Here is a 26,070-nt window from a genome sequence, read left to right as displayed (position 1 = left end):
ATACTTTAAAACTTGTAGAACCTATATTCTGAGGAAGACTCTGCCAAAAAGGGGTACACTCCTCAAGAATATTTTATGCAATGTGCCACTGGAGCTAGTGTGTATAGTTTTCCTCTAAGTGTAGGCAGACAAGGGCAATACAAGCAATATTCTTCTGGTCACCGATCATTTCACAACATATGTTCAGGCCTACCTGATTAAAAACCGGTAACCCGTGATAGTGGTTAAAGTGCTCTGGGAAAAATTCTTTCTACATTATGAACTGTCTGCTAGAATACACCCAGATCAAGTAACTTTGAGAGTAAAATCATAAATGAGCTACACGAGTTATGTGGGATCAAGAAAGCCAGGACAACACCATTTCATCTCCATGGAGATTCACAGCCAGAACGATTGAATCGATCTCTTTTCAACATGATGGGGATTTTGGGCACTATCAAGGAAGCACAATGGCGCAGACATGTGAGTCAACTTGTACATGTTTACAATTGCACCAGAAACAAATCAACTCACCCTATCCCCTTATGTCCGGTAGAGAAGCTAGATTACCAGTGGACCCATGCTTTGGAGTCTGAGATGAGTAAGCACCCACCTAGTCTCACTTACGATATGTAAGCAAACTCAAAGAAGGGTTAAGAGACGCCTATAGATTTGACACGGAGTGTTACACCTTAAACTGATATCTAAAGAAAAACCTACAAAGAAAACAAATTAATTACAAAGCTTACAAAAAGGCAAAAATAATCAGTACTACTCTAAACTGAATTCTAACTAGAAGAAGTGCAACAGTTCTACATGTAAGCCCCCCTCCTTCCTTTTCACTTGTGGTGTTGTGTTGCGTGTTGCTCCCATAGATGGACACAGCAAATCAGAGCTCAACAAAAAGATTTGTGATAAGAAGCAGAATTTTTTAAAAAAATTGTAGTGATTTGCAAGTTTAAAACCAAATTTTATATAACAATCACTGAAAACAGAATTGCAATGAAACAAGTCAACAACATGCACTCAACTGATTGATTAAATAAGTTGAATTGGATCTGCCTGTCATCATATAGTCAAGAAAAAAAATGAAACTAGTTAAGTTCCATTAACCCATTTATAAATTAGCTCCTTAGTACAATGCAAACTAAAAACACACATAGACCCGACTTAACTATACGCATTAATGGAAAGAAAGTATTGGAAACAGTATTGAATCAATGGATATGATTCCACTGGTAGAACAGGTTCCCTGTTCAGAACAAATGAAAACTAGATGCTATGCAAAGGGAGTTAATGGTGAGCATATAGAGTACATTTCTGTTCATTAGTGAGAGCTATTGACGGTGGATATAAAATCATGCAGTTTGTTATTATATCCAGGGGTAGGATTTTGATTTCAAATATGTTTCCCAGTTCTTGAACAGTACTGTGTTTTGTAGCCTTTCCATTATAGTTTAAAATAAATGTTAAAGGATTAAATGACGTTATGTTACCTGTCTATAAAGCAATAACCTTTCAATTTTTACATTCCTGTTGTATTAGTTGCTATGTAACTGCACAGCTATATGATAAGACATCATTTTTCCTCTTTGTAGATGTTAGAGGTTATTCTACATTATCAATCCTTTGTGAAAGTAGTGTGCTCTTCATGTAAGATCAATCTACAAAGAGTGCCAGTGTGTTGACAGGATACTGCGTATCATATATACAATTTTAATTACACATTTACATCAGCATATAAACAGCAAACATGTGTCTTTGTCAAAGGCTTAGCCCCACTCTAATGTGATCCCAGCCGAAACATAATAATAAAATAATAAATAATAAAAAATGATTACCGTATATACTCGAGTATAAGTCGACCCGAATATAAGCCGAGGCACCTAATTTTACCACAAAAAACTGGAAAAACGTATTGACTCGAGTATAAGCCTAGGGTGGGAAATGCAGCAGCTACTGGTAAATTTCAAAAATAAAAATATTGGGGGGTGGCATCAATGCATTAGATAAATACACAAATTTTTTATTAAATCTCTGTTTGTAAACTAATAAGAGACTATCAGTAAATGTTAATCTGGTGTGGAGGAGAAAGAGGGGTCATTCTTGATGAATTGTCTTGTGACCTTTGAATCTTGGCATGGCCAGATATATGTTTTTCATGGATGTTTCTTACATGTGATGAGTGTTAGTATAAATGTCTTTAAATTAAGTAGAAACATGGCTCAACTGGAGAACAGGTACACAAAATCTCTTTGAGAGAGAGATTGATTTTACTTACCGTACTTACTGGGATTAAACAGTTGGCATACCAAGCTGGAAATTCCGGTTACCCTGGTGTATTGAAGTCCGTTAAAATGACACTACACAAGGAGCGATCATCAGCAGGGTGTCCCCAAAAAGAAGAAGCAGAGTTTGGCTCCTAACTCACCCCCAAGACATAAGAGCCGCCAATACAACAGTCGAGGAAAGAGAGAGAGGTCTTCAGACTATCACTTCCGCAGTGGAACGCATGTGCGTTCCACAGACAGGAAGTTCGGCATTTGGAACGCAAGTTTGCGTTCCAAATGCCGAACTTCCTCTCTGTGGAACGCACATGCTTTCCACTGTGGTAGTTAAGACCTGAGGGACCGGAGAGGTAAGTTCACTCGTGTATAAGCCGAGTGGGGCTTTTTCAGCATAAAAAATCTGCTGAAAAACTCGGCTTATACACGAGTATATACGGTATTTGCTCAAACTGCCTCAGGCAACAGACACTGTGAAAGACAGGCTCTGGCCTCCCCCCTCAGCCCAGCCTGCTCCTGGTGATAGAGTTCCCTTAGAATCCCCTGTCCAATATATGGATTTATGATTCAGACAATGTTAAGCCCCTTGTTTAATTTTTTCCAGATGAATTATATTTGTGGCAGTCTGTAATATACTGTTCAACTATACTAAATTTAGTACATTCCATTCCTTAAGAAAAAATATTAATCATTGCAACATTTACTTATATATCATCATCATCATCAACATTTATTTATATAGCGCCGGCAAATTCCTTAGCGCTTTACAATTGGGAACAAACATTAATAAAACAACACTGGGTAATACAAACAGGCATAGAGGTTAGAGGGCCCTGTTCGCAAGCTTACAATCTATGGAACAATGGGAGTTTGAAACACAAGGGCATGTGCTACATCATATTACACACTGGACCAGCTAGAATGCAAAGGTAAAAAGTATTGAGTTGGCTGTGTGATTAGTCACACAGCAATTTCGGTCAGAGGGTTGATGTCTTGTGTTAGCTGTGTAGAGGGTGGTAATAGGGTAACCTAGGGAGATTAAGATGGTGGTTGAGGAATATCATAAGCTTGTCTGAAGAGGTAGGTTTTCAGAGAATTCTTGAAGGTTTGAAGACAAGAGGAAGTTCTTACTGTGCGAGGGAGGGAATTCCACAAAGTGGGTGCAGCCCGAAAGAAGTCCTGTAACCAGGAGTGGGAGTATGTTATGAGAGTGAAAGAAGTCGCAGATCTTGAGCAGAACAGAAGTGTCAAGTTGGGAGATATCTTGAGACAAGTGAGGAGATGTATGTTGGTGCAATTTTGTTGATGGCCTTGTATGTTAGTAGAAGAATTTTATATTGGATTTGTTGAAAAACAGGCAACCAATGTAGAGACCGACAGAGTGGCTCAGCAGAGGAAGAACGGTTTGCAAGGAAAATCAATCTAGCCGCAGCGTGCAAAATAGATTGTAGGTGTTCCAGTCTGATTTTGGGAAGACCAGTAAGGAGGGAATTGCATTAGTCGATGCAGGAGATGATGAGTGCATGAATTAAGGTTTTTGCATATATGATATTTTTTAAAGTTTTATTACTGTATAAAACCTACGTGAAGATGATTTCCGATACTTAAATAGATATTTCAACTGTATGTTTATTATCATATTTATTAAGTATGTTAGTTTAATTAAGTCAGTATATATAATTATAATATTAATTTGCTATGAAGTGATAAGAATGCATGTCAGAATTATGAAATGAGTAGGTCTGTGTCATGGTGGCTAAGGTAATTGTTAATACAGTTACCCTGGCTATCTTGCAAAGGTCCCTTTCAAAATACTTCAGGCTCTGATGCCTGGAGAATACAAGTTACTGGAATATACCTGAACTACTAATGGACATTGTCTTTAAACAACATTTTATAGGGGTTTGCCTATAGTAAGTCAGCCTCAGCACTACCATTTGGGTGCAAAAATTACAGGAAATGAAGAAATGCAAATGTGTTATTGCCGTACTCTTAATATTTATTTTTATTTGTCTTACTTCCTTTACCTTTATTGTACATGTTACAATCATATATGTGTTTAAGTATTGGGAAAGTGGTGGTAATGTGATGTGCAGTAATTTCAGTTGCCCTCAAAGGCAGGATCACTGCATTTGTTCCATAGCGTCTGCACACCAGAACTGTTCTTCATAGTTAATTAGCATCTTGCTTAATTCCACACATCTACTTTTGATTTAGGTGGTACTGGACTAAGAAAAGGTTATGTAATGGTGTAAAAGTTTGCCCAAAAAAATTCACATTGAAAAGTCAAGGTTAAAACATAAATATTATTACTATAAAAATCCCTCTGGCGATGCTTAGTACAAAGATCTATTGTCTATTTGTTGGAAGTACGCGATACAAAGCATAATTTACGCGTTTTTAAAGTGATACTAATAGGTTTGAATCTTGCCAATTCAAAGCAGCACTATAAACCTACATCCTGTGGTGACTTCTAAATACAGCTGTACTTTAATTGATTACTTGCCTGAAGGGTATGTTTTATTCTGCATTTTAATCCAATTTATTATACAAAAATGTTCAACCTCGACATGTCATCTTATAACAAGGGGAAATACTTATGAGTGTCATTATGGGTTGGTGTCATATTTATTCTCAGCTGTGAATGCAGAAAATAAAAAACATGAATGTGAAATGGGAATAGCTGGCTAATGACCAATATGCCAAAAATGATAACTAAATCAGCACAATAGCATCAAAGGCTTCTTTTATCTTTACTAAGTGAAAATGTACAATTGCAGACAAAATAGGTAATTGAAACTAAACACAAGACTGCACATAAGCTACATTTTTTGTGTGTGTTACATAATAATATTAGTGTATTATATTAAGCTGTTTATAATTGCAAAATTAATTATGTACATATATTTATAGGTATTCAAAGAGCATAAGTTGAACATGCCCAATAGAAATTGTAGCACAATTTCATTCTACTTGAGTTTTGCAGCGAAACAGGCAATTTTGCAGAGGTGCAAAGGCAATATAATCTCAAGTTCAGTTTGGTGTTGCCATTTCTCATTGTGAGGGCTTATGTAGAGTTGGATGGAATAGTGTTTTCTGCATACAGTATGCTTTTTACTTTTGTGCATGCCCAGGCATTAGTCCATATGTAAACTGAGTCACATCTTGAGATAATGTGCCCCTTAAGACTGAACGGGGAAGGGTTGATGTATAAGGGTGTGTTGGAGCAAATGTGATTAATGTAGACTGAGATGGGAAACTTGCGGCTGCTCACTCACTAATGTAAGTTACGAACTGATACTGATGACATAGATGTGTCCAGCTCAACATAGCCCTGTAAAATGTGTCTTTTTGGTAGATGCAATTTCCATTTGCTATGTAAATTGCGTCCAACTCTACATGAGACCCTGTATTTTATTTCACAAATAGAGCTGGGATATGATGTCATCTCCTGATCCTTCTTTATAAAGTATCAGTAATAAAAACATTAGCACTTGTATCCTTACATTTAAGGTTTTGTAATATAAATAAAGGTATCTTAGCAAGGGGATGCAAGGAAAGCACACCTAGAAGATTATTATTATGGTTGATTTGTAAGGAACCACATTGATCCACAGCACCTGACCGTGGAGAAAACTGGACATATATAAAACAGAGAAGTACAAGTAGATCATAAAAATACAGACACGGAAACAAAGCATAGGGAAGGCCCCGCTCATGAGAAAGCAAATCATTTAATTGGAAGAGGCAACAAGAAGAGCGAGTGTGGCTCAGAGTGGAGTTTGGGACAGCTGAGAGGGTGCGTGAGTTTGGGTAGTATAGGCAGGAGTAAGATAAGCTCTAATAAAGAGATGAGTTTTCATAGAGTGTTTATAGATGTAAAGGCTGTGAGAAAGTCTGATCAGGCATGTAGGGAATTCCCTAAGTGGGTAGTGGTACAGGAGAAGTCTGGTAGGACGTAATAAGAGGTGGATGCAAGAGATAAAATTTGAGATGAAGAGTATTTTGAGATGAGATGTGAGATGTATGAAGGGGTGTTGTTGTTCAGGGCTCTGTAGTCGAGGGTGAGTAGTTTGAATTGAATACTGAAAAACACAGGAAGACACTGTTGGGATTTTCATAGTGATGCAACAGATGTGGAGTGGCAAGAGAGGTAGATTAGTCTTTCTGTGGTATTTTTGATAGATTGAGGTCAAGATATATGGGTGCAGGGAATACCAGATAGGAGAAGGATGCAGTAGTTGTAGCATATCTTAGGTAACAAAATAACACATTCTGTCAATATTTCGAAGGTGGAGATGACAGGACTCCAGAGAGATTGAATTTGATGAATAAATCCAGTTGGCAGAGACAAGAGTTATACTAAAGCAACAGTTTTGGAAAGCTGAGAAAATTGTGATATTTTTGACGATGAGGGAGATTACATGTTTATAAGCTCGTGTTTTGGTCGTATTGAGCCTTAGGTAGAATTTGGAAATTCATGTGGATTTACAAGTTGGTTACACAAAATAGTACAGACATGGAGAGGTCAGGGGAAAAGAGGTGGATTTGGGTGTTGTCAGCATAGAGGTGGTACTGGAAGCTTGATTAATTAATTTCCCAAGAAAAGAGATGTGCAGGGATTAAAGCAGAGGACTGAGAACAGAGCCTTGTGAAACCCAACAGATAGTGGGACTGGAGGGGAGGATGTGCCGGAGGTAGAGACACAGAGCAGAGGTGCGATAAATAGGAAGTGAACAAGAGAAGAACAGTTTTGAAAACAGCAGAGAGGTCCAGGAGGATGAGTATGGAGAACTGCACCCTGGGCTTTGCTGTAAGTAGATCATTGATCTCTTTTTGACCATTATTATAGCTAGCTTATAACATCCATATAACAACAATATGCAATTGAACCGTGAAATTAATTTTAATTGGCCTAGTTAGTGCAAGCAATCAACAACCAAAAAATTCCAAAACAAGCACACATTAAGTCAGTTCATTAATATTTACTTTACTGCCTTACCCAAAGCCGTAACTTAAAATTAAGGTTTGGGCAAGAAAGAAAACTGACTGGACCTCAATTTTAACCTAAAGTATTCATAAAGCGCTACAGAATTTGTTGGCGCAACATAAATAAATGTTGATGATAATCCTGTACCCCCATCAGCTTTGCGCCCTAGGTGGTTGCCCCTCTCACACAAATCTAGTTACACTTTTATGGGTATAGAAATAAACAAGAATACAATTTACAACTGGATGGTATAGTGTAAATCTGTGCATCCAAATTTATCACAATTGTTACAACATTTGTGTGCTTACGACTCATATCCCAATAGACAATAATTTTTCCCATTCACACGGTCAGCTTAGTGCATCTACTGTTTATGCTGACCTCTGACTCCTGTGTGCATGGGGCTGCAGAGCCCAAAAAGACCATTCACAACTTAGTATACTTTATATTTAGGCCCCTAAATTCACAAATTAAAATTTTCAGATATGAGCCATGGAGGAAAAACACATTGTTCAATCTTACCTAATGTTCTACTGCTGTTCTGTTGATAAATAAATATTACCTTCCCACTCAATTACAATCAGCTGAAGATCCTCCCACAGCTTTAAGACAGTATCCTGATTAGATTTCATGAGGGCTCAATTTAGAAGTCAATTTTCTAAGTTACTGGGCCCTACCTCTGTATATGAATTAACTGGTCTACACTGAACATCTATCACTCTGATTCTACCAGCTTATTTAGAGAAGCAACTCCCTACTAAAATGCAATATGCTCCAGGGAAGTAATATGAGAGTATGTGGACATGTTTAATTAAGTATAATAACTCCAGTTATTACAGCTATATTATTCAACGCAGTAATACAAAGACTTTTATATGTCAAATAATGTTGTTAATTGTTTTTTACGTTTTTTACGACTGTCATTCTGCTCTCAAAAGATTAATAAAAGTAAAGTGATATTGAGCCTATCTTTATTTTGAAAGTCATGATTGTCATGTCCTGATCATGTAGTAATACAGCCTAACTTTATACCTGAAGACTACACACACACCTCGGTTGTATCATTAGCTTCATATACGTTATTTCACAGTGTAACATATCACATTAATGCAATAATTATAAGACAATAAATGTACAATCCTGTTAGTCATAGAGTTCAAAATGTTTATTCTTAGGTATTGTTTGACAAGTTTTCAAGCGCATAAAATAATTAACACTTCCAAATGACTAATTCATAGTTGAATAAGTTTATATTGACTTAATTACTAGCTGAAATAATAACTTAGAAATGATAACTTACCTTGGAAAGGTCCCCAGCTTCCAAATAGAAACAGATAATAAATACATTCCAAGATACCCAAAGCACGAGCCAGACAGCATACTACAGAGGTAAAAAGGAAGATAAAAGTCAGACGTATTATTCACTGATAGAAAGGTTAATTAGACAGGTAAAAAAAAATAAGCCATCACTACTATTGTCTCTCAAAATTGGACATTATATTGGGCCCATTTTTGTTCAATAAAAGGTACACAGTGTAAAATCAATAATTTGTAGACGTAGGGTCCATGTTTCTAATTTTTATAGATAAGATCTAGTTTTATTGCCAGCTTCTAAATGAGGTTAATATAATGTACTGAAATAATTTAATTTCCACTTTAACTAGGTTGATTAAGAGCATTCCAATACTTTTTGAGCTCTGAGCTTAAAAAAAAAAAGGAAGAAAAGAAATCAATTTAAGCTTTTTTATTTGGTGCATAATTATGCACAACTCAAAAATAAATAAGATACTGTATTATTTTCAAACAAACCTAATATTGTGCTATTTATGCATTCTGTCAGTTAAGTACTAATACTCCGCAAGACAGTCTATTTTTTCGCTTACCAGTTTCTTAATACCTAATGAGCATGCCCATTATACATACTGAGCATGCTCATGGAAGCCAATGCAACACATAATGGTAGGTGCAGTCACAGCAGAGGTATGTGTACTCTGTTTTCATTACTGTTTGGCGCTGCGGAGCATTATGGTGCCTTGCATATCAACTACAATAATAATAAAAAAATATATAGATTTACCAGCCTAGGTGGTCCTGTAATAGCCAGGAAGTAGATAATAATATATTAAATAAAGGGAACGGCACTATTTTTTTTTCCTTTTTTGCACTCACTAGAAAAAGCATCTATGCCCATATTAAACAATATAGATGGACCGGGTTTCTCTATACTTCTCTATTGCTAATGAGCATCAGCTATCACAGAGGACTGGTAATAGAAATGCATTGCTCTTTTTAGGTATTTTCTTCACTTGACTGTAGTCTAGACTTTTCATTTGAACTAGTTTTTCTATTATCATCATAAACCAGCTACCATGGATCTTGTCATATGAAAAAAGCAAAGGAGTTGTTTTGTTACATACTATATTGTCCCATGGATGCACACCCCTGTTCTGTATCACAGCTTAGTAATTGGGATTTTAATTAAATTAAATTTTGAAATTCAACTCTTAAATGACATCTGTGCATGCTTCCATGTGCAGCAAATAGGTGGTCCCACCTCCCCTATACCTGGAGCTGAGCCAGATCACTGGAAATCATGTTCAATTTCTTTGCAAAGCTGTAGGCAAAGATGTATCTAGAATATCTGAATAGAGGGTGGCCCCCGTTTGTTGTACATCAGTTGTTATATAAGAGCACACCATTGGGGATATATTCCTCATATCTAACTCTGATGACAACAAATCTGTCGCAGATGAGGTCCATAGTTGTATACTTTTATACTTTTGTATAGTTATTTTTCAGATAAAAGAAGCTCTGTATTCTATTCTATGCTAAAAATCCTAGTACATAGAATTCAACAATTTCTGCTTATTATATGATGACTGGAAACCCCATTTATAAGATTATTCATGTCAGGAAATACTGAAAAATGCATTCACTCCTTCGTGTTTGATCTGATCTATGCTTCACAAAAACCCAATATGTGTCTGACTGTTCTTTGAATCCATATGGCATGGACCATTGATAATGTATAATTGGAATATATTTTAGCAGGGTAATTTTAATATGTGGTGATTTATTATTCTTCAATGCTCATGGTTACAATGCATTAAAATACAGGTATAACATCATATAATTAAGGAGGAATAATGACAAAAACAAACAACAGAATGTTCATGTTACATTACAATCAAGAATAAAAATGACAGAAACAAAAGAAAACATGATACAATACTTGAACAAGTGTCAGGTAAAGGTCCACAAACCATATGTAAACATCAGTGGCCAGGCTTGCAAGCTCTTCATCTATAGAATAACCCATTTCCCTTAAAGTTTGGTGTGCTTACTGGTAACCAGTTGCCCCAGGTCATGTGCACAAGTCAGAGATATTTACTAATTGGAAGAATTGAAAAACACATAATGGATTTTGCTTTGTAGGTAAGTATCACAAGCAAGTAACAATTTGGTAACAATTAAAAATGTTAATGACAGGGTTATGTACAGGCTAGGTACCTTCCAAAAACAGGCAATGGTAAGGTACAGAATCAGAATCCAAAATTTAAGACGGGATCAGTACTGATGTGCAATAAGGTAAAATAATCAGAATCCAGGTGAGAAGACAAGTAACCAAAATCCCAGATCAAGAAGCAAACAGGGTCAAATATAAATACCAACAAAATATATTCACAACCAGATAGCTAAAACAGATGCTATTACAGACAATAACAATGCAATGTGTATTATGGGACTGATTTACAATTAGGCCCAGGTGCAGAATTTGTAGGCTAGCAAACCATGTTTCACTGCAAGGAGTGCAAATACATACTTTTGACAAGCAGGACAAATGCTGTATATTCTTACATGATGCACATACATACTGACCAGCTCTACTTTACATTGCATTGTAGTGTTGCGTTAGGCTTTTTACCCCTCACACCTCTAATTTGACATTTGCCCTATTGCAGTTCAAAATGGTTCCTTTTTATATTACATAAAAGACAGTCAGGGTGATAGCTGGCAACCAAGAATGAACCTAGATGCATTCTCAGGACACCTATGCACACCCTAGGGGGACATGGCATACCCATAATATTCCGTGACAATGCCACTTTGGGTGTGCCCTGCTGCTTTGCTGTTGCATACTTAAGTTTTCTTCAAAACAATGTTGGGAGGTATAGCTAATCCTTAAAACAATGTATGATGAAAAAGTATATGCAACAATGAAGAAATACATAGTCATGGTAACAGAATCCCAGTTATTGTATAAGGTAAATCTGGTAGAATACAGTTCAATCCGAATAGTGGAGGTAGAGCAAACTGAAAGTTATGTAATGATAAGAATCAGGATAGTGAAACCCAAGCAGAGCTGCTTGCTTTGGTATGGTTGTTACATATGGGATACAATTTTAAGTAGCCTGATTTCCCTTCTAAAGAGGAGGAAATTGCAAAGAGTCTGTAGTTCTGTCTGAGGTTACTTGCTATTTCTTGAAGGGAACATGTAAATGTTAGCCAAAGAACAGCTAGGTTTAAACTGATCATCACAGGGCTTTATTTGCATTATTAACGTGGAACACATCCAGATTTACCCCATAATGATGCCAAACAGCTCAGGCTACATAGTATAGATGGATGATCACAAAAAATGTCAGAGAGGGACTCAATAATTTATTTCTTTGTTACATTAAACAAATTACTCCCCTCCCACTAACCTTGCCCCCTTTTCATGATGTTGATGTCTCATGCATAAATTGCTGAGTTTCATGCTGGAATATTGACAGTTGATCAACTGTGTATGTAACTGTGTTGAAAAAAAACTAAGCAAAACTTAATTATTCAGCTTTCAGAGACCATTGTGGTGATTTGGAGATACAATAGGCTATTTTGCATATTCTAAATGTTCTCATGCACACTTGTATTTTCACATCTGTATTCTGAGTAAGACACATTGTTTGATATGTGCAAACTTAAATACTGTGCATAGTCGTATATTGAGCAACTATAAGTTGCAAGGTGCATACTTTGTACTTATCTTAGATGTAGGTGCAGAATTTATGCTTTTGCAAGTAACATGTTTGAATATATACGTGTAACCCTAAATACTCTCATAGGGTGTAGGTAAAGTACGTGCCACATTCTCTTTGCACTCCACTTGTAGGCAATCTAACGTTATCCACCTCTCGGAATGTAACATAAACACATGCAGCTGAAAATAATGCTGCAAGTTGTGTGCATGCTCTGTGCAACAAATTTTGTGCAATATGCATAAGTTGCCGCATGCACTTACGTCCAACTATAAATCAGGCCCCATATACATAATTACATTTTAAAGACATTCCCTTAGCAATCTTAAAACCTGATGTTGCATCCTGTCTGATATTGCAACATAGAAATGTATCTTGAAGCACTGGTTAGGAATCGCAGACCTAATCTACATATATACTCCTCCTGGGTTTACTGAGATTTGGGCAACAGCAGCAGCACATCAGTGGTCTGTTCAAAAAGCAGTCTGGGGACTAACCAAGTGAAAGTAAATCTGTAATTGGTTAGTCTTCCTATTACCTGGGGGCTGGCTAGGAAATCAGGATTGAACTCACTTGCACTTTTCTTATGTGATACATGTAAAGTCCCTCTAAAGTCTATGTGGGCATACTGATTTTGCTTTTGATAATAGTGTTTCACTCTCTTCACTTTCTCTGGAAAAGCTGAATGTATTCTGTTGCTTTTGATGTTTCTCCCATAGTGCCGTCCCATAACGTCAGTTTTAATACAACTTGCCAATATTTACTTATTTGTTCAAACACCCTTTAATCTTGACATAGATCTCAGAATCAGACTGAAACATTAATACGCTAATCCTTTTAAAGGCTGTATAGGAACACTGAATTTCCGACAGTGGCCATGTTTAAATGCATTGTAATCTGAAACAACTAATTGATGACGCTGTCCAATTTGCATTCACTTGCCATAATGCCAAGTTTTAAAATAGCTCATTAAGTTGTTGTTGAACTGGTAGACTGGTAGATCAATAGTGTGAAGCATTTTGGCACTCTACTGTTTACTTTAGAAATAAATAGAATTTATGTAAAAATATTACAGAACAAAATGAATGCAAAGGTATTCAGACATTTTGATCTTTCTCTTCTGTAACAGCTACAGTCCAGTGATCGGATGTAGAAGGAAATGTAACTCAGTTAACGTCAGCATTGTAGAACTGTGCTTGGGTATGTCATTTGACAGTAACCTAGTGAAGGTCATACCAAATGTCTTCTGCACAAGGTGTTTTGCTGAAAAGGCAATGATAACATTTTATAAATAGGAGATTTATCAAATGTGTGTGGCAGCATTCAAGTGGGTTTATTCAATGGAAATTGTATTTTTGCAAACCAAAAGCTATGAAAGAGCACATACATTATTCATAAAAAGGCAGAATATAAAATAGATTGTGTTTAATCAGTAGCCCATATATACAGTCTATACAATAGCTATAATTTTCAAATACACTTTTAATAGGATACATACAGTTTATAAAATTGCTGCATTCAGACTACATATATTAATAAGTCTCCCAAAATGTTCTGTTGCAGTTCAATATGTGGTCATTGTGGACAGCATACCTGATACTGTATAGGGAGCAATAGACACCTGGGGGTAAATGTATGAAGCTCCGATTTCTGCAAGTCGACTTGCAGAAATTGGAGCTTCATACATTTACCCCCTAGTCATCAATATTTTACTGAAAGTATATTCTCTTTGTCATATGTTTGGTATTTTCTAAAAAGGTACTGATATGGATGAGCCTTAGATTCCTATAACAGTTTACTATAATAGCGGAAATAGACTCTATCTTCCATTGAAACTCTGCTGAGAGACTCCAGTTCCAGGTGGGCAAGTTCAATTTTTAATACAAAGCAATGCGAGAGTGAGCAAATGACGTACAGGACTTGGATTAGAGCAAAACTGATTTTATTAACAGATAGATTATATTTATTCAGAATTTGAAGGCCTGAACAACAGGAGAGAGAATCACATGCCGCCAACTGCCTTGGGACTATAAGCTTGGGTGGGTTAGCCCCGTGGCAGTTGATTTCCAACTTATGGAGGGTTTTGTTTTAGAGGACCATATTCCACAAAAAGCAGCTGTGGCTTCAGAATGATCTGCAAACAGTCGTACATCTTAAAATGTTGTAGGTATTGATAAAAAAAAGACTATACATATAGGTGTGACAGGGTGAGAAACTGCCACATCTGAGGAAAGGGTTAACCTCCTGGTAGTCACAAGGAAGTCCCATCCATTCCACAGAGGGCAGTAGTTTGGGCTTATTTAAGGCCTCATATACATTCTAGGCTTGGCTGGTGTCTAGGGACGGCAGAAATCTTATACCTCTCCACTGAAGGATCCTATATATGCTGAATTTTCTGCACTACTTTGGTTTTCTGTTCACCTGTATTGCTGTGTGGGCTGTGGATCCTCACAATAAAGTCTGACCCCAACTCAAGACTTTAGCTGGTGACTTGTTGCTAACCCACTACAATGTGTAATGTATTTTTCTGTTAGTGGTGTAACTATGCATCTTTAGACAATACATGGTATCTAGTAAAGCTATTGTAGCATCTGCACATAAAAGTTAAATATTAACTTATGAGTAAGGACCCAACACATGTCGCACAGTGTTATTTAGAGTAAGCCCCCATAATAATTTTTATGAATACATATTGTATACTATCTATTAAACCCTTCACTGCTAAGGTTGAGTGGGATTTACCCTACAGATATTTCCCATGACTGTGAAGGCATGTCCTATTTGTCCTTTGCAGTGCACTCGGTTAACTAGCTATGGTGGAGTGATCATTGGTCAATCAGCAATGAAGTCAGTGATGTCATAATGGGCATGTGTGATGAAATCACAGAGCATTTGTCCTGTCCCCAGCTCTAGGGGGGGAATTATAATGAGCACAGGAATGAATGGGGGCTCTAACAGAAACTCAATTTTACCTAGGCATTAGGATATCCTCATTTCAAGGAAAGGAGTTTCCTCTTTAAAATAAGGATGGTCTTTACAAGATATTCTCTATTGATCACTTGTGATCAACAGACAGTATGTTCACTACACTACAGAAAATGTAAAAAAGAGCCAAGGGACAAGGAAGTTCTATAAGCGCATTGATCTCCCCCATCCTGGCTCCTCGCGCCAAAAGGGTACCCTCATTTGAAAGAGAGAAGTCTCTTTTTTTGTGCCCATTAGTAGGTGATCACAGACAATATACCCACATCACTACAGAAAATTAAAAGAACCAATACATAAAAATGTGCATGCAAAAAACAAAGCAAAATGTGGTACCATTTTGTCTGAAGACCTGCAACTATTCTGCAGGGTTTAACAACCCCTGTTATGTAAATATATTACAAACTTTCTTTTTGCTAAAAAACTGTATTTATTTCTGGAAAATTCCAGTCTCGGTTTATAAAGTTCAATGACCCCGTATTTGTGTCAATGACCCCGTATTTGTGTCAATGACCCTGTATTTGATGTGTATTTGGTATGAGATCTAAAATGGTGTGCCTTGTTGGCCTGGCCATATAGTGCTTAGTCTACACATTGTCAGGATACCAGGGTGTTAGGGTGAAAGACCACTATGTAACCATGGTATCTAGGAGTTCAGGATCACAAAGGCAAAGAGAGAGAGAGAGGATACAACAATATCTTTATTACAGAAGGGTTAATACAACTGTAAACAATAGCGGTAATAACTAGGATCAATTAAAACAAACAAATGATCACCAAGCTTCAAAAATCACCCAACAGCATCCCAGTGTCCATTAGCCTTTAACTGCTAAAATGAAAATAGGTATATTACTTAGCCGGGCCAAGTTGTATAAAACAGCTGCTGTAGCTTTCTAGTGGGCCTGATGCTGTTGCCAGGCCAACCACAGGGAAGATGAACCAGTACCCTAAGAGTACCATGGTGCCCGGCTGAGCTGTGTATTCCAATGCAAAATAATATTAAGACACACTATATAGCTTACATGCTATTAAAATCTATAGGACATGTGTCCTGCTAAGCTGTAGAAATTGTTTTCTGGGCCGAGTTGTAATTCCAGCAGTGGTGTTGATGCAGTTTCTATTGTGATACGACAATGGTACACCAGCATGAAGAGAATACCTGGAGCTGGACCAAGCTGTCTTTTTCTTTTCTTTCAACAATACTTCAAAGCCTATGATAATATCATCTGGGACAATCTTCGGCCCAGCTGTTTCACAAATATAGTGGTCCTGTAGCAATTACTGAAGTAACAAAGCATTGGGTTTTCTGGTCCCCTAGTCCAATCAAGCTAATGGTCCTATTCCCTTAACCAAGTACCAGCATTAATTATGCTTGGGGTACAACAACCAGGTCAAGCTGTTTCTCTCAAAGTGGTCCTGATGATGATGTCTTGGTAAAAGGACAATCAGGTCTGCTGGATCCTTCGGGAGTTAGTTTTTTTCAGCCAAGCTGCTGCTGCTCCCATAGGCTTGCAGTATATGACCTGGCAAAGTTGCAAGTTCTGATTCTCAATGTCTTGCTGTTCCCAGCTGCTCAGCCAAAGCTCTTTTCTGAAATGGGAGCCTCCTTGTTTTAACCCCTTCCATGCTTTTGTGATGTGAAAGATGCTTTGGATGGTCCAGACTTCCCTTTCTCAATGTCGGAGTGATGACTTGATCAGGAAACAGTATATCAACCATGTTATAATCCAATATGATGTTCCGATGAATGTGTGTAACCCACCTGGCTTTATTTACGGTGTTAGTCAGTTTCACAATACGGACTACTCCGACAGTGACTACAACGATGTGGGAAATCCGAACACTCATACACCGACTTTAAACAAAAATAGATTTACCATTACACAGATGCATTCATTTCACTACCGGATCTGTTGCTGACTGTTGTAAATTACGTCAATTCAAAATGCAACTCCTCTTAAAGCACCGATGTTATTCATCTAATGTAAGCATTACTTTGTAGTGATTATGGTTAGGGTTAGGGATTATTATTAAAGGTTAGGGATTAGTGATAGGGTTAGGGATTAGGGTTAGGGTTAGAGATTAAGATTAAGGTTAACCTTACCGCTACAAGCTGGGTCCATGTATTGCCCCTTTAATTATCAGTCGCCTTCTTAAGTGACATAATTTATAACAGTCGGGAAGATAATCAGTTGTAAAATCAGTGCATCTGTGTAATGCTAAGTCGATGTTTGTTCCATGTCGGGGTATGAGAGATCGGATTTCCCACATCGTTCTACTCACTGTCGGGTTAGTCAGTGCCATTTAAGCATACTACACCTGTAACAAATGAGCTTAATAAATTGAATCAACCCAGTGTTAAACTAAACTGTTCACAGTAGCATCCTTCCATCTTAAGTGTTCAAAGTGACAAGGATAAGTAAGCCTGTCAGACCCATTTTTTGCATTATATGCAAGAAGTGCAAACAAGCAAAATAAATAAAAATTTGTCTTATTCTGACGTGTTGATTGTGGGGAAAACTTGAGTGTATAATGCTGATTTTGCTGGTTTTGAAGGAAAACAATACACGCACTTACATTTCCAATTGACTTTATTGCATTTATAATAGACAAACACCTTTTTGGCCATTTTCAGTAAATTTTCTGTGTTGTGTTGGAAGTTAGAAAATAAACCAATTATACTTTTAGAGAAAGCCAAGTGTTCTGAAAATAACAAGGTACAATTTGTGTGGGTACTGTACAGAGAAATTGCTAACATTGATGTGACCAGCACAAAATGTGCCAATGTAGGCTCAGAGCAGAGTTGGAAAAAATCCCATCAGCAGTGAAAGGGTTCCATCAACAAATGCCAATCATCTTTATTTTTTTGCCAATTCCAAAGTTCCTTTCCATTCTTTGTATAGCAGCAGTATATGTAGTTTGTAGACAACAGAAAAGTCACTCAAATGAAGTATATTGTTAATTAAAAGATGAAACAGGTCACAAAGCTGCAGCATGACTTTGATCTTATGGTTATATGATATGAAAGTCTAATGAACCCTGTGTCAGACCATTCCTATATGTATATGATATGATTGACAAGCCACACCATTCTTAGACTGTTAAAATGTTTCATGATAAATTAAAGAACACTGTGAAATGTATAAAATTAAGTAAGTAATAAAAGTAAACTAACATTGTTATGTAGACATGTGTCACACAGATTTCCTGTGTACAAAACTGCCGTTTACATTAGCGTTCGGTGCTGATCTGCCATTACATTGGGTTTAAGTAAAATTAATTTTAAGAGTCCCAGGGTAACACTGAGACTTCAAGATTCGATGTTATAATTCATCCTTTTACTAAGATTAAACATTCATTAACAATAATTATATTTACTTACTCAGTATATGTTATGGCTCTAAAGTTAAGCCCTAAATCCCATAAAAACAGCGGCTTAAAAACAAATTCTGAAGACTAATGAGTGTTCACAAGAATCGTGAATCACTTTCAGGCATGGATGGCTAAAGAAAGAGTCAGTGCTACTAGACTATAATTATGTGGCTCAGGTGGGGAAATTAGTGAGGAGATTGAATACTGCCTCCACTGTAACAAGGTAACCTAAAGGCAGATGGGACCTCTGATCTATACGGTCTGTACCTTCCACAGCTTAGCTATTCCAGTGAAGACGTTTATATTTTCATTTATTATGAAAAATAAAAAAAAATATTCCTTAAGTTTTCATTTTTGTGCTAAAATATTTACTGCCATCAACTACATTAGTGTTAAATTCTGAGAATAAATAATATCATTTTTGCATATGGGAATTTTTTTATTTTGCTATTGGTGTATCTTTATATTCTTAGAAGATACATTGTTTCCAGAAAGGTCTTGTTGCACCTAAAAGTTAAATATTTATTTGTAAATTTGCTATGGATTTCTTTATGCTGTGTTGCTTGACGAGAGAGATAGGTTACTAGCACACATTTTTGCTTAATAGCTTAATTCATTTGTTACTGCAGCAGAAAGAGAAGCATTTATACATTAAAGGATCTTGCACAGAATAAAGCGGTGAACTTTTTATATAACTTTTGGACCATTATAACTTACAAAAGGAATAACAAATTAAAAAGAGGATTGTACAATAATAGTAAAATTGTGATGCTATCTTATCACATTATTTTGATTAACTCTGTGCTGCAAAATTCTAACTAGTAGATTTTGCTAGAAGAGAATTAAGATATCTCCGCAGTCAGATTCACCAGGCAGTATATTTTATGGATGGCTAACCAACTCATCACGCTAGGCTCACATTATGAATGAACACTAATCCCTATTTGATCTTTAGATGGAGAGAAAACAAATGTTATGTTCCCACTGGCCTCAAAGCGAAAGCATCGGTAAGTGGCTTCTGGTTGGATTGAGCAACGGGGAAACCAAGCATCATTAGCTGTTTCTGCACGAAGATCACTGCAATAAGACTAAATAGCCTTGAAATGACCTGCAAACTACAATGCAGATTAAACTATGCCCAAACTATTAACAACATACTGCATATTAAATGACTGGACAGTCAGATTATCTTGATTGAAAATGACTGGATTTTAGCCACTCACAATATCAAACATTATCTGCAGAGGCACTCAATATTGGCAAGCAGATGTAATTCTCTCACTACATGGACTTATTTTTAATGTAGTAAACCCCAAATTTGCATTGCAGCAAAGCTCATATAAAAATCTGTAAGGGCAATCACCTTACAACTGTTAAATGACTGAAATAGAATATGTTGTAAAACAAATATTTCATGTTTTCTATCATGATGCATATTGCTATTCTCATCTGCAATGTCAGAGGGGAAAACAAGCTTCCTTCTTAGTGATGTCACTCAAAAAACAGGCATTCAGTTTTTTGTTTATACTATATATAAAATGCCATGACAGCGCTGACATGTAAAAATAGCAGTTGATTAATAAACAAAGTATCCCAATAAAAATAATTAAAATTAATATTGAACTCTCTTGATCCATGTGCCATATGTTAATGCCTTCCAAGCAGATATCAATAAAGGTCCATGATTCAAAATCTCCAAAAAGCACAATAAAAATCCTAGATGGATTATATCCCAAACGCTCTCTCGCTCTTCACATGGATTGTATAGTTGAGCATGCATGCTATTATTTCAATCACAATCTCATGTGTCAGTAAATCTATTTATGTGCACAATAGGTTAATACACATTAATAATCTTCTGAGTGTATTGAGGTAAATAAACATACAAATGAGTATATGATGTTATGACATTTGAATGCTGATCAGCAAATAGCTTTTAGGTATCCATATAGATGTCCACATATACTTAGCTGCACATGTGTTTTCAAAATCATGGAGAAATATTCCTAGGCAGCAATATTATTTAAGCAGCAAACCTCCTTTTACAGTCGTTTGCAGACCCATGGATCCACTTGATATTTTCCATTGCTTAAATGTCCATGTGCATATCATATTTAGAATCCCCACACTCCGTTTTTCAAAATACTGAACAACCTAGAACCGATCTCCAGCTGTTAAACCCACTAAATTAGTGCTTCAGACCATGCTTACATATTTTGACAACATAATTAATCTCAGACCCTGTTTATATATTTTCACACCACACTTGATCTCTCTCCCTCTACTCTATCTCCATTGGCATCCCCCCACTTACAGTTACACACTCATTTCTCTCCACTATCCTTTACTTTGCTGTACTCTAACCGCGTTATTTCTAACTCCTTTTTCTTTACTTTCTTCCATAATATATTATCATATATAACATACCACTATCTTCTTGTGTATCTCAATTTTCACTCTCTGACCCATCCTTCATTACCCTATTCTATCCAACCCTTCCCCTGCCATTCATCTCTATTGTTACATCTAGCCTCCTCCATACAATCCATCCTAACACCACCCTACCTCTCCGCCATCACTCTTACAATCCAAACTATTATAACCCTTTATCTCAATCCCTCCATCCGCAACTACACATCCACTCCTTACTCCAAACATCATTCGCCACATAAACAACCTCTATCTCCCACCCTCACCCATTTTCCTACCTCCCCTACCCCCCAACCTGGCCCTTCCACACCCAATCAACATCCTTTTCTTTGGTCTTAACTAACAAACTGTACTCTTCTTTACCCAAGCTTGAGGCATAAGGAACAACCCAGTTCCATAGACCAAGACCAAACTACCAAAACCAGACCCCATGTACAACAACCAAGACAAGGCACACTGTCACCCTACAACAGCCTGTGCTTCACAGCTACATACAGATAAGTATTACTTTTTCGAGCATTTAAATATCATTCCATCTATAGTATTAACATCTTGTGCACACAAGTATATTTACTGACAAATGATACTGTGATTGAAATAATAGCATGCATGCTCAACTATACAATCTGTGTCAAGAGAGAGAGCTCAAAGAGTACAATATAAACCATCTAGGATTTTTATTGTGTTTTTTGTACATTTTGAATCATGGACTTTCATTGACATCTGTTTGGACGGCATTAATATATGGTACAAAAGATCATGAGAGTTAAATATTAATTTGAATTTGAATTATTTTTATTGTGATACTGTGTTTATTAACAAACTGCTATATTTTTATATAGCAGTGCTTTCATTGCATATTATATATAGAGTGCTAAAGAGATATAGATTAGCCCTCATTAGTAAACGGCACCATTTTGAATTATTAATATTTGGAAGTTATATATTAGCGCCTGAATAGTTATATATTGTTATATATAATTTACTTTTTTGTGCAATTCTCTGTTTATAATTTGTTATCTGTATAGATAACAAAATTGAAAATACCATCTTGCTAGACTAGAGACACACCACACCACAGAGACCTGGGGCTATACTCTGCATTCTCATGTATAGAACTGAAGCGTCCACGTGAATTGGATTACAAAAGGTAATAATTTAGGAAAAAGGAATAATGATTAAAAAACTATGAGCACCTATATGATTTGCAATATCCTCACTATGTTGGCACAGAGATACATGGAAAATAACATATTTAATCACCAAGTAATTAGCAATGCTAAAATGCAAAACAAAATGGAAAGGTGTCCTTTTAAGCAATTTCAGGACAGTGGGTATTAATGCAATTCATGTTACAGTTTTTTTAAGTAATTGCTAATAGTGCTAAAACATGTTGATAAAAAACATTTTCGGAAATACAATAAAGAGCATATCTGTAAAAAATAGAAATACTATTAGCATTCTAGGCAATTAAAAATATGAAAAATGCTTTAATGAAAATGCTGAGTCAACATTGGTTTTATTGAGCACATACTGAGCACAAATTTTACCCAGGATTTTTAATAAACTTATGTACCATCTAATGGTACGGTATTGGTACTGAATTGTGCTAAGAGCAAATATGCACATGGTTACATTTTACTTTGCATTCAATTATTAAATAAACACGATAGTGTTGTGTTACCAAGTTGTCATTTGACCCACTATTACCCTGCACAGTCACTCACTGCACGTCATACCAGGGGCAGACTGTAAAACAATGTGTAAAACAAAAACAAAACAGCTGGTGATGCCCATCATGGTTAAACTTTCCGTTGTATTGCAATAAGCTTGTTGAAATAACACTCATGAACTCCTTTTCCATCATTATTCCTTAACTGTAATATCCTAAACCCGACGCCACAAAATAAGAACTTTTCAATCTTACAATGATTTTTTCTACCTCTCTCTCCTTCTGCTTCTAGTAGCTTGGGACATATCACAAAATCCAACCCCCTATCACACACTTCTCCTATACATTCTGAACTAGCACACTAAAGACATCTATCTAACTGTAATCATGTCACCTGTCTCCTATCACTTTCAAAATACTTTAAATGTGCTCTTTTGAATGCATGCTCTGTTTGTAACAAACTAACCTCCATCCTTGATCTCTTCCTCTCAAACAACTTCAACCTTATAGCAGTAACATAAACATACCTCATACAATAAGACACTGTCTCACCTGCAGCCGCCTCCTTTGGTACCAAATAAGGAGGTAGGGTTGCAACGCTCACTGCATATTTATAGTTCTACCAACTGTTCCATCACTCATGTTCCCAATTTTTATTTCAACATCTCAACTGCTTAGCCACATTCTTCTTGTGTTGACAAACTAGCATCTCTAACCTATCTGAGCCTCTTCTACTCACCATCATGGCCTTGATATTATTTTCTCTGGACTTTGTTCCATTTCAGATTTTTTTTACTACACCTCTCTCCAACAACTTCTCCTAACAAATTCTACATTTTCCTATTCTGATCCATCTCAATCAAATCCTGGCAATAGCCCTAATCAAGTGACTCCAGCTACTCTTTTCTCTTGACCACAATCTTACCCATGGAACATTAAAGAAACACACTACTTTCACTACAACATCATTGGTGAAAGTATTTTAATTCTCATGGCTTTATCTAATATACTGCTAGCTAGTATCCCTTAAAAAAACTCTGGACACAGTTAAACAATTATACTTCCGATCTCTCTTCTCTGCTTAGGCTTCTAATACCAAATGCTTTTTTAATATTTTTAAATCTCTACTTAGCTCTGCACACCAACCTCATCAACTACCAATTACTCTCCAAGATCTTGCTTCCTACTTCAAGGACAAAATTCAAAAGATCTGAAAGGAAATTGCATCCTCTTACCTATGCAGCAACCTGCAATTCCTTTCTCACAAGGGAATATGAAGTATCTGCTGTCTTCTTCTCTACTGTCTGTCCACTTGTCCCTATCCCTTTAAATACCAGTTGATCATTGTCTGGTGTGTTCATCCCAACATTATCTGTCTCTCTCCACACTGGTATCTTCCCATCATTGCTAATGCATGCTATTATTACTTCTAACACAGGAACCATTGCACCCTTTTCAGTCAGGCTTTTGTTTCCAACAATCCACAGAAACTGCACTGACAAAGGTGCGTAATTATTTGGGCACTGCTAAATCAAAAGGCCTCTACTTGCTTTTATTTCTGGATTTATCTGTTGTATTTCACATTATTGACTACTCACTTTTCAAACCAATTATGCATTCCAGGACACTTCAGGACACTTTCCTATCTTGTCATCTTACTTTTCAAACCATTCCTTCATTGTTTGTTTCACTGGATCCATCTCCATTCAGCATCTTCTGCCACTTTTAGCTGCAATCATTTTTGGTCCTAATGCTTTTTCTAGTCTCTATCTATATCACCTCTATTGGAAAATTAATAGTTTTCTTTGGACTTCAGAATTGCCTCTAAATTTACCTATCTTCTCCAGATCTCTCACCATTTTTGTAGGCTTGCATCATTTTTGCATTTCGCCACATCAAACTCAATCTTTCAAAACTGATCTAATAATATTTTCACCTGTCAATAGAAGCTACCAACCAGACATTTCAATTTCTGTACACATAATAGCAATAAGCCCAACATCCAATGTCCTGTTACATATATCTAAGAAATATTTTGAGGATATGACAGTATCATCATCATCATCATCAACATTTATTTATATAGCGCCAACAAATTTCGTAGTGCTTTATAATTGGGGACAAACACAGTAATAAACAAACAATCAACAGACAAAGAGGTAAGAAGGCCCTGCTCTCAAGCTTACAATCTATGGGACAATGAGCGTTGGATAGATGAGGTTAACTTGACATATTGCATTTCGGTGCAGCCACATTGCAAAGGTAAAAAAAAACTAAAAAAAGAAAAAAGTATCTCACGCAAAACACTTTAAAACTTTAAATCTCATAATCTCCTGCTTTGACTATTTTAATTACTCTATTACCAGTTTGCCCCTTTAATTACCCCTGCAATCTGTTTTGAATGAGCTAGACTAATTTTCTACACAAAACATTCTTCTACTGCTGCTCTGCTCTACATTGACAGCCCATATTTTACAGGATCCAATACAAAATCTTTGTACCTATATACTTAAGTTAACAATTTAGTAAATAGTTGCGTATCCAGTGTAAAATAATTAATTGCTTATCTGTTTAGTGTCTGGAGCCTGCAAAATTCCCTGATCGATCTCTTTCACTAGTTGCTCAAACAGTGCAGTATGTGAAAACAAAAACAATATAGCAAAGATAACCACTTGTAGAGTAGTACATAGATCACCCTTTAATCTATAACTAATATAGCACATAGTAAAAATCTCTATGCAACTAGATAGAAGAATAGCACAGTGGTAGTAGAATGAGCTCTGGCTCCCATGTATCTTTTATGCTGAAACTATAAACACATAGTTGTATCTAGTTGTATTGAGGTTTTGCAGTTTGATGTAATTTCCTGGAAGTTACACTGACAGGGTTGATGGACACCATGCAAGACGGGTATTCAACACCGCCCACATGTGCTCAATAGGACATATGTACCCTCAAAATTGTATATAATGGAGGAGAGGGATGAGGTTCTTCACATTTTTTTCCCATGATTACGTTCTTAAATGGACAATCATGTAAGGTATTACCTGGATTTTCCTGAGGGACTTATTTTCTGCATTTCTGTGACACATGCTGGGGTGGAAGTCCACCCCGGGAAGGGATTCTAGAACTTGGACTTGACTACCTAGTGAAAGAGATCTACTTGGGAATTCTGCAAGATCCAGAGATGATTCACTTTACACTGGGTATGTAGCCATCTATAGTTATGCTCATTTTTAATATAAAGGAACACTTCCGCAATACACTATAAAGGCGCCTGTTCTTCTGTGCTTACTTTATTTTCAGACCACATACCTGTCAGGATGGATAGAGGCTGGCATA

General features: G+C 36.5%; 1 protein-coding gene across 1 annotated transcript in view; it reads right to left on the bottom strand.

Annotated features, from left to right (window-relative positions):
- Positions 1 to 26,070, bottom strand: part of NKAIN2 (sodium/potassium transporting ATPase interacting 2) — an 856,165-nt gene that overhangs the window by 521,263 nt on the left and 308,832 nt on the right. Inside the window, exon 3 of the mRNA XM_075203011.1 lies at positions 8,555 to 8,635. Within this exon, the coding sequence (XP_075059112.1) occupies positions 8,555 to 8,635 (81 nt within the window). The remainder of the gene's footprint in view (positions 1 to 8,554; positions 8,636 to 26,070) is intronic.

This window comes from Mixophyes fleayi, chromosome 3 (genome assembly GCF_038048845.1).
Source record: "Mixophyes fleayi isolate aMixFle1 chromosome 3, aMixFle1.hap1, whole genome shotgun sequence".
Lineage (NCBI taxonomy): Eukaryota > Metazoa > Chordata > Amphibia > Anura > Limnodynastidae > Mixophyes > Mixophyes fleayi.
This window is presented reverse-complemented; position numbering and strand designations above follow the sequence as displayed.